Genomic DNA, 17,187 nt, shown 5'->3' with positions numbered 1-17,187 from the left:
GTCAAAGAAATAATAACAAAAAAATATCTTATTTTAAGTCCAGAGAAGGAAAGCTATACTGGTTTCCCTTATATTGCACATGATCACGTTATAATAAACCAGGTCTAACGGTCACCCTGGTGTATGTCTGTTCACTCCCCCCTGCTGGTGGATCCACTACACTGCTTGTGAATTTAATCCCTTTCAGAAGGAAGACAACCTAATAATAAAAACAGTTTAAGATATAACTTCAACAATGCATTACAAATTGCAATTCAACTGTAAGCATGAAGGAAGCCATATCTATTGCAGTGGCATATTACATTGTACTTGTAAGGCTACTTAAAGAATTGATGAACATTGCATTGGAATTACAGAGAAGAGAACAGTTTTCAATTAATCTTGGGAACTGTAAATTTCTTAATGGGATAATTAATTTGTCGTATTATTTTTGTTAGATTGATGTTCATACATCCCTAATGCTAATAAAACTGAGACAAATATTGCAAGACAGTAAAAAAAATACATATTTTCTTCTCAGATAAGCCGAGGGTTAGTTGTTTATGTTTGACGTAAATCCAAGATCCGTGTTCTCCAGCGAGGTCAAAGGTCGACAGTGAATCAACAAACCGAACTCCGTCTGCGCGTCCGTTTCCCTTTTTAATAAATACACGTCGAAAAGCGCGACTGCACACCCACACACGCACGCACACCCACACCCACACACACACACACGCACGCACACCCACACCCACACCCACACCCACACACACACACACACTCTGAAGGGTCGTAGGTGTGCATCGTAATCTCATTTTGATAAAGCTGAATTGGGAGTGTGAACACAGGCTTATCTTTGGGGGGGGACAAAGGCTAAGTGAAAGCAGAAGATGGTTTGACTCTTATCGCATGTTACATATCTGTAGTCGTCTAACTCCGTTTCAAGGCTGAAAGGTTTGACAGTATTTTCCATCTATAGATGATGCAGAATTAGGTTTTCAACTTGACGCAGTCTTGTCATGAGAATCAGCCACGCAATTAATGATAAATTGAAAAAAGCAGAAACCATTCTTACTTAAAATTCAACAAACCTAGGTTAAAAAGGCTAATATTCCTTATTAACTTCGTTGGTACAAATGACCTTTTGGGAGTGTTTGTGTAAAAGCCAGCAGCTAAACATAATTACTAGCCATCTCTGAATCACTGTTCGTTATCTTTTATTCACTTGGAGGTTGGCAGCTCAGAAAGGCATCCACAAATATTCAGATCGTACATAAAAACAATATATTTCACTTGTAAACAATATAATAAAGACAACAAAAGTCTAAAATCATCTTTCAAGCTCTTAACTTTGGTTATTGCCACCATCATGGAACTAAAAATAAATTATAAGAAAAAGGGAAGATGATTTTACTTCCAATGTGTTGAAAATAACAACTTTAACAGGCACTTTAACAGAAAAAAGACAATTTTGGTTATTTGGTTGGCTTCCCTACACGTTTTACTTCCCTTTAAATAAACCAAGGCGTAGAGCTAGCATGAGGCTGCAGTAATAGCGTGTGTTACTCAGGAACCTTTCCTGTTGAAATAGTGACGCCAGAAAATACATTTTGGGACCACCCTCCCAGCTCTACCAAAACGAGGTCTCCATCCATGTCGACATCAGATACCCCAAAGGGCAAGTTGCCCCATTGTTCAAACAAAGAATCTCCAAACAAGTGCATAAAAATCTGTTTGGTCAAAATTCGAGAAATAATTGTACCAGTGAGACAACTCGGCGCAGAACCATACATATTCAAAGTTGCCAGTTGACTCTGTGATGCAATTCTTGTTTTTAGTCTTCAATTTCACAATAACATCACAAACAATTAATTTACAGTTCCCCTATTGTTCCACCAGATGTGACGCTGATTAGCCAAACAAGCCATTTCACAATTCCCCCCCCCTGTGACATCACACGACTTCCCCGCCCAGAAATATGACAGACAGATCAGCCTACCACTGGGTCAGTCCACTGGTAGATCACACGCCGGCAGTGTGATCTATCATATATCTGGTAAACATGGGTTATTTCACCAGAAGCTAGTTGGCTCGTAACAGCTCATCAACATCAGACCTGGTGATGAGATGGGGGATGAGTGGGTTTGTATGTCAGACAAATGAACCATATCAATCGTTAACAAGTGCCCCATCGTGGCTGTGAAGGTTGTGTTGACCGACCACTGAGACAGACACTGGAAGCTAAGTGTGGTCCAATCAAAACATCGGAGCGAGCTGATCTCAGCCATATAAACATTTGATCGAATTAGTTAATCTGGGCTGGAGGGTTGAATATTATAAGGCAGAGTGTGTTCTTTGCCTTTGGGCGGAGAGTACCTCAAGTACTTACTCAAGTAAAAAAATATTTTGTGCAACTAAATATTTATGCCTCTTACTTCTGGAAATAGTGTTGCTTGCGTAAAATGGCCATCAACCACGTTTGCTTTTTTTTTGGATGGTCTATGATTTGGAGACTATAGGTGATGCCATATAGCCATTTGTATGCATGACTCGCATGTAGATAAAAAAATAATTGTATCCTAGATTTGTCCCTGGAGGTTGCTGCTCAAGAGCATTTCCCAAACGTACATCATACAACACTCCCTCTGTGATGTCAGTCTCTTGTGGTGAATTAGAGGCTCTTTAAAACGCCTGATTCAAATCTGTCTGGTATATCTGGGTGGCTTCAGGCCTTCTGCTGCTGGTGTCACCTCCACTCTGCTCTACTCTGCTCTACTCTGTTGTCTCCCCTGTAGTTCCCAAGCCACCAGGGAGCATCAGAGAAACAGGACTTCAACTGGTTGCTCGTCTGGTCCAACCAGAGGAACAGGTCTTCCGTTTTGAGATCCGGGTGAAAGCTAATAGATGGTTTGGGGAAGAGTTCTGGGAGCCACACCTTGAGACAACCAGTTCTGGGCTCCAGAGACAAAGCGTCTTACTGGGGGACTCCTCTGGTGACCTCTGGGTTAGTTTGGTGAGAGAAGGTGATTCAGGTTCCGTAACTACCGTCACAGTTACCAAACGGGTTCCTCAGGCGAGTCTCTGCAGCGTGAGCAAAATGTTAACGATTACAGATGTTAAGAGATTGAGCTGCTATGCTAAGCTAACATGCTAGGCGTTTACATCTCGTCCGCGTGCGCCGGTTTGCCGACGTCAAGACTTCCAGCTTCGTCTTTGGGTTTCATGGCCGGAGGGTCCGTCCGCCTGGCAACCACCGCTGAAGTGTTCCCTGATTGGCCGTCGTCTTGGACCGCATTCTCAGACGCTGGGAGTTCAGGCTGGATCGTGACTTCCGGTTTGGCTTTCGTGTCGTCGTCGGGAGGTCCTGATTCGCTGACGTCGGGGGGTAAGGGATCTGATTGGACGACGGAGCTGCCTGCGTCGTCTGGTGTTGGCACGGAGGAGGCGGGGTCTGTTAGGATGTTTCTGGAAATGACTGGCAGAAGAAAATGTCGGTTTGTGTTATTCTTTGGCTTTATCTGTCATTAAAGTGGGTAGCAGTAGACAAGCTATAAACAACCGAAACACTACAACGGGATTAAACCCAACAGTGAACCCAAAACAGTTTTTGTTTTTCGATTTAAAAGTGGTAATATGTCATGTATGATCTTCAAAATAGTGATCAATGCTGTTTTAGGTACTGTCATTACGAGAAAGACGATGACGCCAGCCGCGAGGTGTGTGAGGCAGTGTGGGGCTCTGTCGCGGCGGCGGTTAATGTTTAATTATAGTGTAACACCACGGTGTGTGAACATTTCATATCGCACAATTTAACCCTGGTACACAACAACGGTAATAAAACTGTATCATAAAGTTACCGCCGGGGTTGTAACCATGGGGATAACAAGTTTCCTTTCTTCTTAGGCTCAGTCCACACGCAAAAAAGTTTTTTGGGGAACGTTGGAGTTCCGTTGAATTTGTTTTGTTATATATATATATATATATAATATATATAATTTTTTTTTTGTAGCTTTAAATACAGACCCTTGGTAAATGTAATTACTAACTGTACATTAAATAGTATTTTCTGCTCAATCTTAAAGGTTTAGGTCCTCGTCTTCTTCTTTTATTGGTGGAGAACCGGCGCCACATGAATATGTACTACAGCGATTCTACAGCTAGATGAGTTTTCGCAATGAGTCCGTCTTTACGGAGATATTTCTGAAACGCCTCAAAGGAAAACGGAGGGGAAAAGATGCTTTTCGCCCTTGTGGATGGACTCTCAGAACTCTCTAATGTTTTTCAGGGGGTTCGTAGCGTTGCTGTAGTTGGGTCAGGGTTATTAGGGAGGGCTTTTATTTTGACGGGGTGCTCGTTGGCCCACCTCCTGTTGGCTGGTACTCTTCCTGTGAGATGGAAGTCCGGCTGAATGGGCTGAGACTGGGCAGGATGATCAGACCCAGGGAGAACAGGATGATCTGTCCACATACACACACACACACACACACACACACACACACACACACACACACACACACACACACACACACACACACACACACACACACACACACACACACACACACACACAGGCACGCACACACACACACACACACACACACACACAGGCACGCGCACACACACACACACACACACACACAGGCACGCACACACACACACAGGCACGCACACACACACACACACGCACACAGGCACGCACACACACACAGGCACGCACACACACATACACACACACAGGCACGCACACACACACACAGGCACGCACACGCGCACACACACACAGGCACGCACACACACACACACACACACAATAAGATAATACATTCCCTTCAACAATATTAGTTTTCTCTACTATAGACGGTAATTCTCACATTGTGTGAATATAGTATGACATTTGTGTAAATCTTGTGAGTGAGTGAGTGAGTGAGTGAGTGAGTGAGTGAGTGAGTGAGTGAGTGAGTGAGTGAGTGTGTTTGTGTGTGTTTTGAGTTGTGTGTTGTGTTGAGTTGTGCGTTGTGTTGAGTTGTGTGTTGTGTTGTGTTGTGTTGTGTTGTGTTGAGCTGTGTGTTGTGTTGAGTTGTGCGTTGTGTTGAGTTGTGTGTTGTGTTGTGTTGAGCTGTGTGTTGTGTTGTGTTGAGTTGTGCGTTGTGTTGGGTTGTGTGCGTACCAGGATACAGGTGCTGGTCTGGGCCCCCTTACTGACCGTCTGTTTGATCAGAGACTGGAGCCGACGCAGCTGGGCCATCAGAGACCTGAGGACCGCAAACCAGTGTCATACTGGGGGACGCTCACCAGTGCAACCAGTGTCATACTGGGGGAAGCTCACCAGTGCAACCAGTGTCATACTGGGGGACGCTCACCAGTACAACCAGTGTCATACTGGGGGACGCTCACCAGTACAACCAGTGTCATACTGGGGGACGCTCACCAGTACAACCAGTGTCATACTGGGGGACGCTCACCAGTACAACCAGTGTCATACTGGGGGACGCTCACCAGTACAACCAGTGTCATACTGGGGGACGCTCACCAGTGCAACCAGTGTCATACTGGGGGACGCTCACCAGTGCAACCAGTGTCATACTGGGGGACGCTCACCAGTACAACCAGTGTCATACTGGGGGACGCTCACCAGTGCAACCAGTGTCATACTGGGGGACGCTCACCAGTACAACCAGTGTCATACTGGGGGACGCTCACCAGTACAACCAGTGTCATACTGGGGGACGCTCACCAGTGCAACCAGTGTCATACTGGGGGACGCTCACCAGTGCAACCAGTGTCATACTGGGGGACGCTCACCAGTACAACCAGTGTTATACTGGGGGACGCTCACCAGTACAACCAGTGTTATACTGGGGGACGCTCACCAGTACAACCAGTGTTATACTGGTGGACAGTAACCAGTACAACCACAGTATCCTACTGGTGGACACTGGGAGCTGGTCAGCTTCCCAGTGCAACCAGTCCTCTAGGTTCTGCAGGGTCATGGATGGCTCTACCCAGAGGTGGGGGACCCCCAGGCTCCAGAGTGGGGGGGGACCCCCGGGCTCCAGAATGGGGGGGGACCCCCGGGCTCCAGAGTGGGGGGGGACCCCCGGGCTCCAGAGTGGGGGGGGGGGCGCCTGAGGCTGGAGCCTCACCTGTTGTGTTTCTCCAGGTGGTCCACCGTCCGCTGGAGGTCCTTGTTCTGAGCTGAGCACGCCGCCGCCCTGAACACACACACACACACACACACACACACACACACACACACACACACACACAGACACACACACACACACACACACACATGCACACACACAGACACACACACCCCATTGTTTAGTGCAGATAATTATGCATCCATGTTCTTTGCCATTTCAGTCAGAAGGACAAACAGAGCCAGCCGCAGCCAGTCAGACAGACAGACAGACAGACAGACAGACAGACAGACAGACAGACAGACAGACAGACAGACAGAGAGCCAGTCAGACAGGGAGCCAGTCAGACAGACAGACAGACAGACAGACAGACAGACAGACAGACAGACAGACAGACAGACAGACAGACAGACTGACAGAGAGCCAGTCAGACAGAGAGCCAGTCAGACAGACAGACAGACAGACAGACAGACAGACAGACAGACAGACAGTAAGTCAGCCAGTAGACCGACCCCCAGTCATTAGCCAGACAGTCAGCCATCCAGTAGCCGGTCAGTAGGCAGACAGGCGGTCAGTACCTGCCCTCCAGCCCGTCGATGTACTCCTTCCTGCGGCGCCGGCTGTCCTGCGCTGACTGCTTGTTACGGATCTTCCTCCTAACCTTCTTCAGGATCCGCTCCTCCGCCTGGGGCGAGAGAGGGAGATAGAGAGAGAGGGGGGAGGGGGGGAGAGAGAGAGAGGGGGGGGAGAGAGGGGGGGGGGGAGGGAGAGAGCGAGAGCGAGAGCGAGAGCGAGAGAGAGAGAGAGATCAGAGGCAGGTTGTTGTTGGGGAGAGAGAGAGAGAGAGAGAGAGAGAGAGAGAGAGAGACCTTGGTAAGAGGCAGGTTGTTGGGGAGAGCGATTCCTTCCTGGTTCAGCAGCCTCTGTTCCTCCTCAGTCAGCCGGAGGTCTGCAAACCGCTGCTCACCAAACACCACAGAAGAAGAGAACCAGGTAAAGGACGGCAACTGGGATCTTCCCACCACAGCTTCCTACTGGTGAAGCAGTAGTGCCCAGTGTAAACCAGCAGTAAGATAGATACTGAAGAGACGGGGCCAATGGGATAAATCAGGGTTTAAATGAAGGTTTGCTTGATGAGTGCGAGCCCTCACCATGAAGTCTCCGGTCGTGGGGTTGGCTTGGGAGTCGGTGGGGGTGGGGGCCGAGTATCGGCCCTCCAGCTGGGACGATGACATCACAGGAAGCTCATTCACCACGCAGGAGTCGGCGAACAGCATGCGGGAGCTCCACTCGTCTGGACAACGGGAAAATCAGGGTTTACGTCAAGGTTTACGGCGGGGTTTACGTCAGGGTTTACGCCAGGGTTTACAAAAAGTTTTACACCAGGGTTTAAGCCATGGTTTACATCAGGGTTTACAACAGGGTTTACAACAGGGGTTACGTCAGGGGTCACGTCAGGGGTCACGTCAGGGGTCACGTCAGGGGTCACGTCAGGGGTCACGTCAGGGTTTACACCAGGATTTAGATCGTGATTTAGATCGTGGTTTACATCAGGGTTTACAACAGGGTTTACAACAGGGTTTACAACAGGGTTTACATCGTGGTTTACATCAGGGTTAACATCATGGGCTCCAGCAGAGGTACCAGAACCAACAACACTCATCATGCTGAAGGGATCGTCTCTCGGTTTGGGTGATCGACTCCCAGCCCAAAGGTTCTGGGGCTCGAGCCCAGGACCTTGGGCCTGCGGCGGCAGGAGGCTGCCATCCTTGAGCAAGATGGCCCCCCCCTTACTGCTCCACAGCCTCCCATATCTGTAACTCGCTGTGGGTCAGGTGCTCACCGAGCTCGATGGAGATCACGCCCTCCTCCGGCGGGGCCTCGGCCACCTTCCCCAGGCCGCTGACGTCGTACACCACCTGGTACACCGTGGGGGGTGCCGGGACGGGCGGGGGGTCCTCGGAGATGCCGCTGTCGCTCTCGGAGGTGGGGTCCCCCCCGGCCGTGCCACTGGGGAACACCATGTTGGGGTCGATGGCCCGCAGGACGTCCGACTCAGAGTCGCTGTCCTGCGGCTCGAGGGAGACGGGAGGTTCGTGAGATCGGACCCATGTCATCACGGCTGCGACGTCGCAACTGCGATGACGTCATTTCTATGACGACATCCCAGCCATGATGACATCACATCTACGATGACGTCAAAGGCCGTGAGCGAGCGAGACAGTGATGACATCGATTTATCACGTCACAGCACTGACGTCACAGAGGGTGAGGGGGAGAGCGATGACATCATGTCTAGGACATCACATCTATGACATCACATCTTTGAATGATGACACCACCATTCAGTGTGAGAGACAGCGAGGACATCACGGTGTCCCACACTCGGGTTCCAACAACACAACCGTTTAACGGCACACTGTTTGACACTCCAAACACTCACTTGGCCCGCACAGCTGGGGTCTACCAGCCAGTCCTGCAGGGGCTTCTCCGGGTTGGCGAAGAGGACGTCGGAGCAGGGGAACGACGTCTCCAGACTCCAAGAGGCCCGGCCCCCATCAGCCTCCTCCGGCCCCCCCCCGGAGAGGAACACACTCCCCATCTCAGCATCCATCTCACCTGGAACACACGCACGCACGCACACGCACGCGCACGCACGCACGCACGCACACGCGCGCGCACACGCACACACAAACACCCACAAACCCCCCACACACAAACACACATACACACACGCACACGCACACACACACACGACTGTTAACACATATCATATAAACACACGTTATGAAGAAACCTGTCTTAAACATACACCTATTATTACGACTACTGTCTCCAACACACCTGTCTTAAACACACACTAAGACTACTGTCTCCAACACACCTGTCTTAAACACACACTAAGACTACTGTCTCCAACACACACCTGTCTAAACACACACCTGTCGTAATGCAACTGTGTGTTGGTTCTAGAACTGTTGATTATGTATCTATTTAATTAATCTAATCCCTTTGTAGATGGTATTATTACATGTCGGTATTCGAACAGACTCACCATTCACGAGCAGGATGTCAAAGAAAGAACAGAGCCACCAGGAGCATTGATAACTATTACCTGAGGGGGCGGGGCCTCCTACCTCCCCACGCTACAGGATATCAACATCCTGGTGGCACGTGCACGCGCAAACGCACATCAACTTAATCCGCTTGCTCTGCATTATTAAAAACTGCCTATTACAGGCCTATTAAACATAAGTAACTAACTAATTAACTCTAGAGCCGAATGAAACAGGTTCTGCAGTTTCTACTCGCTGACATTCCCCTGCGGGGAAAAAGCTGACGCAGTTATTGATGCTACTATTAACTAAACTTAAATAATAATAAAACATTAATCTGGCTCGAGTCATTTGTTTAGCAGTCAGTCCATCCTGCTCAGGCCTGAGGTTGTTTTCAGAGCTTGCTCCACCACTCCAGCTGGCATATCCTGGTCCATCCGGATAAACAAGAACAACACACACTGGGAATGTTATCCTGTACTTACTGGGCTATGCTGCAGCCGTCACATGCAGGTCTTCTCCCAGTTGAGAGGTCCGCGTTCGCATTACAGATTTGTCAACTTTTTAACTAAAGGGAGGATTGCACGGAGCCTGCTGCATCTTTGTCGTGAGAAAATCTATCCACCAAAAATCCCAACCAGCTGCCTGAGTTGTGTTGCGCTGTTCCGCAGACAGGACGCCTCGTCAGCGCACGGCTAGAATATCTGACTGCACATAGTCGGGATTCCACTCTCGCGGGATTACACTCCGACGTCGAGCTCTGGGAAGTAGATACTGCGCCTTTAAGGGACGACACAAATGCTGGCGTTTGATTGGTCAGAGGTTCCTGGAGGCCTATAGAGAGCCCAGCGGTGGACCCGATTAGTCAAGTCACTTAAGTGTTATAAACCGTTAGTATATGTAGGTGGTCGGCCAGTGGCGTATGGGGGAGTGTGTTCTACCTTTTCATTAAGAAGTATGTGAATGTGCCTATCTTACATACTAAAGTAAAGTAGATGTAAGTGATAAAACTTACATTAAAGTAGGTTTTTATTGCTTCCACATAATATGTCATCTTTTAATAACTTTTAAGGGAACTTGAATATGATTATGGTATTGACGGTATGAATTTGGTATGAATTTGTCTTTAATCTAAAAATACTTTCAACAATACTTTCTGTTGGAATCAGGACCTGTTTAATTATCCCTGTCTGTGTTATGGGTTGCATGTGTTAACAAGATCTAAACCTTAGGAGGGCAACCAAGCATAACATATATATACATAAATATAGTGTATATATGGATCAAAGATACATAGGCCTACAACATAACGTTTAGAACCAGAACTCTCCCTCTTCCACAGACCAACAGAAAAACGTTAGTAACATGGCTCTGCATGCCCATTGGTGTGTTTTCACCTTGAAGACTGATTTAACATAATGTAAAACTTATAATAAGTTTGTGAATGAAGTGAGGTCTTCTCTCAGCTCCCAGCATTGATCTGGGATCATCCTCTAACACAGAACGGAACATTGATGAATGTGTGAAGTGAAGTCCACATTGAAGTTCTGGCGTGAAGTCTGAAGTCCTCTCATGGGGCACAATGTCGAGGACTGAAACTGAACGCACACGCGCACACACACACACACACACACACACACACACACACACACACACACACACACACACACACACACACACACACACACACACACACACACACACACACACACACACACACACACACACACACACACACACACACACAAATATCATGTTTCAACATGTATTTTTGGGTCCGTCATTTGAGTCATTTCACAAACAATGCAAACTTTCATGAAGCAACTCCAGTGAAGTTCCATCAAGTCCCGGAGCATTGTTCCCCGGTCGATCGGATAGGACCGATGTTCCCGTCGGATATGGAGCCGGGATTCCCTCCTCCTCCTCCAGCTCCATGTGATCAAGTGAACCAGTCAGCTGACTGGCTGCTCGGACACTGACGCTGTGTGAGTCACTCCGCTTCCCCGAACAGAGCGACCCCAGGACCGCCCTAGAGCACGGTTCCTCTCCCTGGATAACGGTTACGGGTTCCAAGACCAACACCTGGTTAACACCGCAATCCGCAGACTAAACGAGCCGTTTCGCCGGGACTAGATCAGCCGTCTGACTGTAAGGGATTTCTACCTTTTTTCCAAAACTGTTACCGAGTCGCGATCAAACTTCTGACCGCCGGATTGCAGCGGTTTGCAGCTCTTTTTCTGTTCTTCTGCTCCCTTGTTGCTCCGGCTGGACTGATCAGATCGATTGATTGGTTCGATTAGAGAATAGGGACACAACAAGACACGGAGCTCTAGGTTAAGCCTGATTGTGATTTAAACACATTTTTAGTAAAATAAGAATTCATCGTAATAATAGCAGGCCTGATAGAGTTCAGGCGTGGTGCCTGAATTCAGGCTTGAGCTCGGCCATGTATGTTGTCAAGAAAAGTGATAATAGGTGTGCGGTCCTTTTAAAATGTCTAGTCAACACGTCAACCTACCTGACCTTTTGATTGACATGTCTTCCACCAACTAGGCGTAGTCTATATAATGAAGTCTTTTACCTTTGTATGTTTGCTCTGAGGATGGTCTGAATGGGACTGAAAACGTTTTGCACGCACTTTGGGTAGCATTTTACACTTTTTTGCAATAAAAACTTATTGTTGCATCGGCTACATGGTGTGCGAGTTCCACTCCTTTTATTGACAAGAAAGGCAATTCTCTATTGTGTCTTCGAATGTATTTGATAATTTCAGGCCCGGATAATTTCACTTCCTATCAGCCCTGTAATAGTATACAAACTATGAATGTAGGCCTATGCATAAATACAAAATGACTTGAAGTTACGGGGAACTTTTGACCAATGCATATATCATGTACTTTTTCCATGTATGTTGAACTTGGTTTCTTCGACAATACGAAAAAAACAAAAAGCACAGCGAGAGCTCATGTGAGACTCAAAGAGAGTTTGAAGACATAAAGAAGCCATGTCACTGTGTCTGTTTTGGTCTCTGTAAAGTAATGTTTAATTTCCATAGGCAGGTTGGAATGATTTAATAGTCGAGTGCCAAGAAAATCTTCACATCTTCTGAGAGAGAAAGAGATTGGGAAAGAGAAAGACAGGAGACAAATTGTCTATACTACAGGTCCTTAAAAGTCTTGAGTTCAGATAAATGTAGTTAATTACTATGGATGCAATAAGATGTACTGCACCTTGAAATGACTACAAATCGATCGGTTAAATTGTGGCTGCCAATGTTGAAATGGCTGAAATGTGTACTCGACCAATCAGAGATGTTCAGCGCTTCAAGCCCCACCCCCAAAATTCCTGCACTTTTGGAACGAAGGCCCCTCCCACCGGTTTAGGAACGGTAGATTGAAGAAAGTAGACCCTAACGCTGACTCTTGTTTTCCTCGGCAGATTCTCCTCTCTCTCCTCACCTTCTCTCCTCCGTCGGCCCTGGCCGGTTGGTTGCCATGGTTCCCAGAGGAGGGGGCTCTCCCTCGGACCCGGCCCTGGGGGGGGAGCGGGCTGGCTGGGGTGGGACTCCGGCGGGGGTCCCCGGTGTGGAGCTGAGGCTGGGGGCTCTGGGCGTGCTGCTCCTCTCCAGCCTGCTCTTCGGGTTCCTGGCCTTCTGTGTGGTGCGACGGGCGGGGGGGCTGGGCCTGCACCCAGGTGACCTGCTCTGCCTGTCTGTCTGCCCGTCTACGGGCTAGGCCTGTCTGTCTGTCTCTCTACGGGCTCAGCCTTTCTGTCTGCCAGTCTACGGGCCAGGCCTTTCTGTCTGCCCGTCTACGGGCTAGGCCTGTCTGTCTGTCTCTCTACGGGCACAGCCTGTCTGTCTGCCAGTCTACGGGCTAGCCCTGTCTGTCTGCCTGTCTACGGGCTAGGCCTGTCTGTCTCTCCACGGGCTCAGTATGTCTGTCTGCCGGTGTACAGGCTCAGCCTGTCTGTCTGCCAGTCTTCAGACTCAGACTGTCTGTCTGCCTGTGTGTCTACGGGCTCAGCCTGTCTGTCTGCCTGTCTGTCTATTGGCTCAGTTTGTCTGTCGTCTCAAACCTTATCTGTCTGTCTTCTTGCTGTTCAGCCCACCTGTGTGTCTGTCGGACCTGTCTGTGTGCCTCGTTGTCATATTATAATATTAACTGCACAATAATATGCTGTATAAAAATGTCGTGTAAATGTAACATAATTTGTTTTGTCAATAATATATTTTGGTAGTGACTTCCATATTCTGGTTCAAAATATTAGTATTATTATTAAAATTGTAAGATATTGTGTTGTGAGTGTAATGTGTCGGGGTTGTGTGACGGGGCAGAGAGGCAGCGCCGCTGGCTGGGTCTGCTGAGCTGCTTCGCCTGCGGGGTGTTCCTGGCCACCTGCCTGCTGGACCTGCTCCCCGACTACCTGGAGGGCATGACCCAGGCCTGCAACACCGCAGGGCTCAAGGTGAGGAGACCCACCCCCTCACCTGCTAGCCCCACCCCCTCACCTGTAGCCCCGCCCCCTCACCTGTAGCCTCACCCCCTCACCTGTAGCCCCGCCCCCTCACCTGGTAGCCCCGCCCCCTCACCTGGTCCAACCTACTCCACCTGCTAGCCCCGCCCCCTCACCTGGTCCAACCTGCTCCACCTGGTAGCCCCGCCCCCTCACCTGGTAGCCACGCCCCCTCACCTGGTAGCACCACCCCCTCACCTGGTCCAACCTACTCCACCTGGTAGCCTCGCCCCCTCACCTGGTAGCACCACCCTCTCACCTGGTCCAACCTACTCCACCTGGTAGCCCCGCCCCTTCCCCTGTAGCTCCGCCCCCTCACCTGGGCCCACTTACTTCACCTGCTAGCCCCGCCCCATCACCTGGTAACTCCACCCCCTCACCTCGTCCAACTTACTCCAACCTAAACTACACCTTAGAGACAATTAAGCTACACCTGAGGTATTCAACTACACCTGATATACTTATCTACAGCTGACAGACTATTACACTATACCTGATACACTAATCGACAGCTGAGGAAACTAAACTACACCTGACAGACTATTACACTACACTTGAGGTACGATACTACACCTGACAGACTATTACACTACTCCTGAGGTACTAAACTACACCTGACAGACTATTACACTACACCTGAGGTACTAAACTACACCTGACAGACTATTACACTACTCCTGAGGTACTAAACTACACCTGACAGACTATTACACTACACCTCAGGTACTAAACTACACCTGACAGACTATTACACTACACCTCAGGTACTAAACTACACCTGACAGACTATTACACTACACCTGAGGTACTAAACTACACCTGACAGACTATTACACTACACCTCAGGTACTAAACTACACCTGACAGACTATTACACTACACCTCAGGTACTAAACTACACCTGACAGACTATTACACTACACCTGAGGTACTAAACTACACCTGAGAGTCTTCTCAACCAGAATACTAGAAGAAGGTGTGTCATGAGTCTGTGTATTATTTACGGATTCGGTGGTGTGCATTTTTCTGTGTGTGTGTGATTGTTTGTGTGTCTCTGTCTGTGTGTGGGTGTTTGTTTGTGTTTGTGTGTGTGTGTGGGTGTGTGTGTCTGTGTGTGTGTGTGTGTGTGTGTGTGTGTGTGTGTGTGTGTTTGTGTGTGTGTGTGTGTGTGTGTGTGTGTGTGTGTGTGTGTGTGTGTGTGCATGTGTGCGTGTGCGTGTGCGTGTGTGTGTGTGTGTGTGTGTGTGTGTGTGTGTGTGTGTGTGTAATTCTTCAGAGATGATATCTTTGCCCTTAATCGCGGAGCCGACATCCTTTCACACATCCTGTGGTCTCCTCAGAGCTGTGCACTAGTACTTATATCCTCTACTCAAAGTACAAAAACTAAGAACGCAGTGATCCACATAAACCTAACTTTAGCACGAAGTCATGAACCATATTCTCTCACTCTCTGTTGCTGTGCTCTCTCTCTCTCTCTCTCTCTCTCTCTCTCTCTCTCTCTCTCTCTCTCTCTCTCTCTCTCTCTCTCTCTCTCTCTCTCTCTCTCTCTCTCTCTCTCTCTCCCTCTCAGGGGGTTCTACTTCCACATTTCTACTTCCTCTCTCTGACCCCACTATATTTAGTTTCTTGTCTGCCCTGACCTCTGACCCTTGACCCTACACCCCTCCCGCCCGCAGTCCAAGTTCCCCCTGCCAGAGTTCATCATGGCCATGGGCTTCTTCCTGGTGCTGGTCCTGGAGCAGATCGTCCTCGCCTTCAAAGACCCGGGACCCGCCCCCGCCTCCGAGGACCGCCGCTCCCTATTGGTCGACGCCAACATCAAATCGCGCGCGTCGATGGATCGCAGCCACTCCCACTGCCACCAGGGGGAGGAGGGGGAGGGGGGCGGCCACCTCCAGGTGGACGTCACCTCGCGCTCGGCGCTCCGGGCCTTCATCCTGGTGTTCTCGCTGTCGCTGCACTCGGTGTTCGAGGGGCTGGCGGTGGGCCTGCTGGGGGGAGGCGCCCGGGTGGTGGAGGTCTGCGCGGCGCTGCTCCTCCACAAGAGCGTCGTCTCCTTCAGCCTATCCCTGAAGCTGGTGCAGGCGCGGCTGCGGCGGCCCGTGGTGGCCAGCGGCGTGCTGCTCTTCGCCGCCACGTCCCCGCTGGGCGTCGGGCTGGGGCTGCTGCTGACGGAGACGCGGGCCTCGCCGCAGCACCTGATGGCCCGCTCCACCCTGGAGGGCGTGGCCGCCGGCACCTTCCTCTACATCACCTTCCTCGAGATCCTGCCCCACGAGCTGATCTCCGGCCGCGACCGGCTGGCCAGGGTGGGCGCGCTGCTGCTGGGCTTCTCCGTGGTGACCGGTGCCCTCTTCATCCAGCTGTAGCCGCGGTCGGACCGCCGAGAGAGGGACAGGAAGGACGAGACGTGCGTTTCCTGTTGGGACGGTTGCAGGCGACGGCATGCATACGCCGTGGTGCGATTCAATCGGCTGATAATCGAACTAGACAGCATGTTGTTGCTCCCTGCCGAGCCTGATTCATGGTTTTATCATTTGTTTTGTAATAAGTTGTAAAATTCATGGCAAAAGAAATGACCACAACACTAGAAAATTCTGATGAAATCAGAAAGATCACTTCTGCATTCCAGTGAAAAACCTCTGGACTACATTTGAATATATATATGAATATGTAAATCAGTTACAATAAGATCATTCCCAGTAGATCTTGAACTCTTCTATCACGATACTGATATCACTTACGTTTCCTGTCAGGTGACAGTCGACACTTTCGATAGTTATTTCCTTGATGCGTTGCCTTCAACAAAATGGGGTCTCCTCATCCGGACCTTAATGACGACGTTACTAAACATCTCAAACACAGTGCCAGACAAGTCCTCACTGTTTCACAATTTCCTCTCCGAGTCGAAAGCGGGTGTGGACCAAACTGTGGGTTCTGTGGTCTCAGCATACAACAAAAAAAGAAAACACATTCTAACAGCAACTCGACTTGGCTGTCTTGTGGTACGATAAAGATTCTGAATATGCCCTTCACCTCCTGCGTTTGAGGAGAAGCTTTCACTGAGAGCATCCAGAAGGCCACTGCTGCTGAGCCACACAATCACTTGGCTGTTTGAGAAACACCCTGCAAGTTACTGGCCTTCACTTGGTGATGACATTTGTCCAACACCAAATATACGTTTTAAAAATGTATTTTAATCAATTCCGTTGTCTCTGTGCCCAAAGAACTGGCCAATTCATGAACCAGTTTGTATGAGATGAGTATGAATATGAAATGAAAAAGTCTAATGACTGCAGTTAATTTAGGATCTTTTGTCCTCAACTCTTTTGTAATTCAATGAATGTATATTTATTTCGACACTATTAAACTTTGGACACTTGTTATATCCCGTGGATCATCCCCTCAGTCTGGTTTAACATAAAACCCAATACACAACCCTGGATGTCATGATAATAGTTTATAACAGTTCAGCAGGCCCCTCCATGGCCTGC

The 17,187-nt window shown here is 49.1% G+C and overlaps 2 protein-coding genes across 3 annotated transcripts; one reads left to right on the top strand and one right to left on the bottom strand.

Annotated features, from left to right (window-relative positions):
- Window positions 1–1,179: 1,179 nt before the first annotated feature.
- Window positions 1,180–9,904, bottom strand: creb3l4 (cAMP responsive element binding protein 3-like 4). 2 transcript variants are annotated; one of them, XM_030357959.1, is made up of 10 exons: window positions 9,664–9,904; window positions 8,566–8,741; window positions 7,966–8,197; window positions 7,274–7,416; window positions 6,992–7,081; window positions 6,701–6,807; window positions 6,123–6,191; window positions 5,147–5,231; window positions 4,343–4,436; window positions 1,180–3,454 (listed from the first exon to the last, which is right to left on the bottom strand). In XM_030357959.1, exons 2-10 carry the CDS (start codon window positions 8,734–8,736, stop codon window positions 3,138–3,140), a joined length of 1,308 nt encoding a protein of 435 aa, XP_030213819.1. In that variant the 5' UTR covers window positions 8,737–8,741; window positions 9,664–9,904; the 3' UTR covers window positions 1,180–3,137. The 2 variants fall into 2 exon arrangements, with proteins under 2 accessions (XP_030213819.1, XP_030213820.1); XM_030357960.1 differs by having other exon boundaries at window positions 7,966–8,191.
- A 1,244-nt stretch (window positions 9,905–11,148) lies between these two features.
- Window positions 11,149–17,081, top strand: LOC115545120 (zinc transporter ZIP1). Its single transcript, XM_030357961.1, has 4 exons — window positions 11,149–11,326; window positions 12,617–12,871; window positions 13,515–13,645; window positions 15,370–17,081. Exons 2-4 carry the CDS (start codon window positions 12,673–12,675, stop codon window positions 16,060–16,062), a joined length of 1,023 nt encoding a protein of 340 aa, XP_030213821.1. The 5' UTR covers window positions 11,149–11,326; window positions 12,617–12,672; the 3' UTR covers window positions 16,063–17,081.
- Window positions 17,082–17,187: the final 106 nt, after the last annotated feature.

The sequence above is a fragment of the Gadus morhua genome, chromosome 6, assembly GCF_902167405.1.
Source record: "Gadus morhua chromosome 6, gadMor3.0, whole genome shotgun sequence".
NCBI classification, from domain to species: Eukaryota; Metazoa; Chordata; class Actinopteri; order Gadiformes; family Gadidae; genus Gadus; species Gadus morhua.
This window is presented reverse-complemented; position numbering and strand designations above follow the sequence as displayed.

Bases quoted from the DNA above. Each gene is read 5' to 3' on its own strand.
- LOC115545120 (XM_030357961.1), top strand. From the start codon at position 12,673: ATGGTTCCCAGAGGAGGGGGCTCTCCCTCGGACCCGGCCCTGGGGGGG. The intron at 12,872-13,514 runs GTGACCTGCTCT...GTGACGGGGCAG, and splicing joins GGGGCTGGGCCTGCACCCAG to AGAGGCAGCGCCGCTGGCTG. The intron at 13,646-15,369 runs GTGAGGAGACCC...TCCCGCCCGCAG, and splicing joins GCAACACCGCAGGGCTCAAG to TCCAAGTTCCCCCTGCCAGA.
- creb3l4 (XM_030357959.1), bottom strand. From the start codon at position 8,736: ATGGATGCTGAGATGGGGAGTGTGTTCCTCTCCGGGGGGGGGCCGGAG. The intron at 6,808-6,991 runs GTCTCTCTCTCT...CTCTCGCCCCAG, and splicing joins ACAACCTGCCTCTTACCAAG to GCGGAGGAGCGGATCCTGAA. The intron at 6,192-6,700 runs GTACTGACCGCC...GTGTGTGTTCAG, and splicing joins ATCGACGGGCTGGAGGGCAG to GGCGGCGGCGTGCTCAGCTC.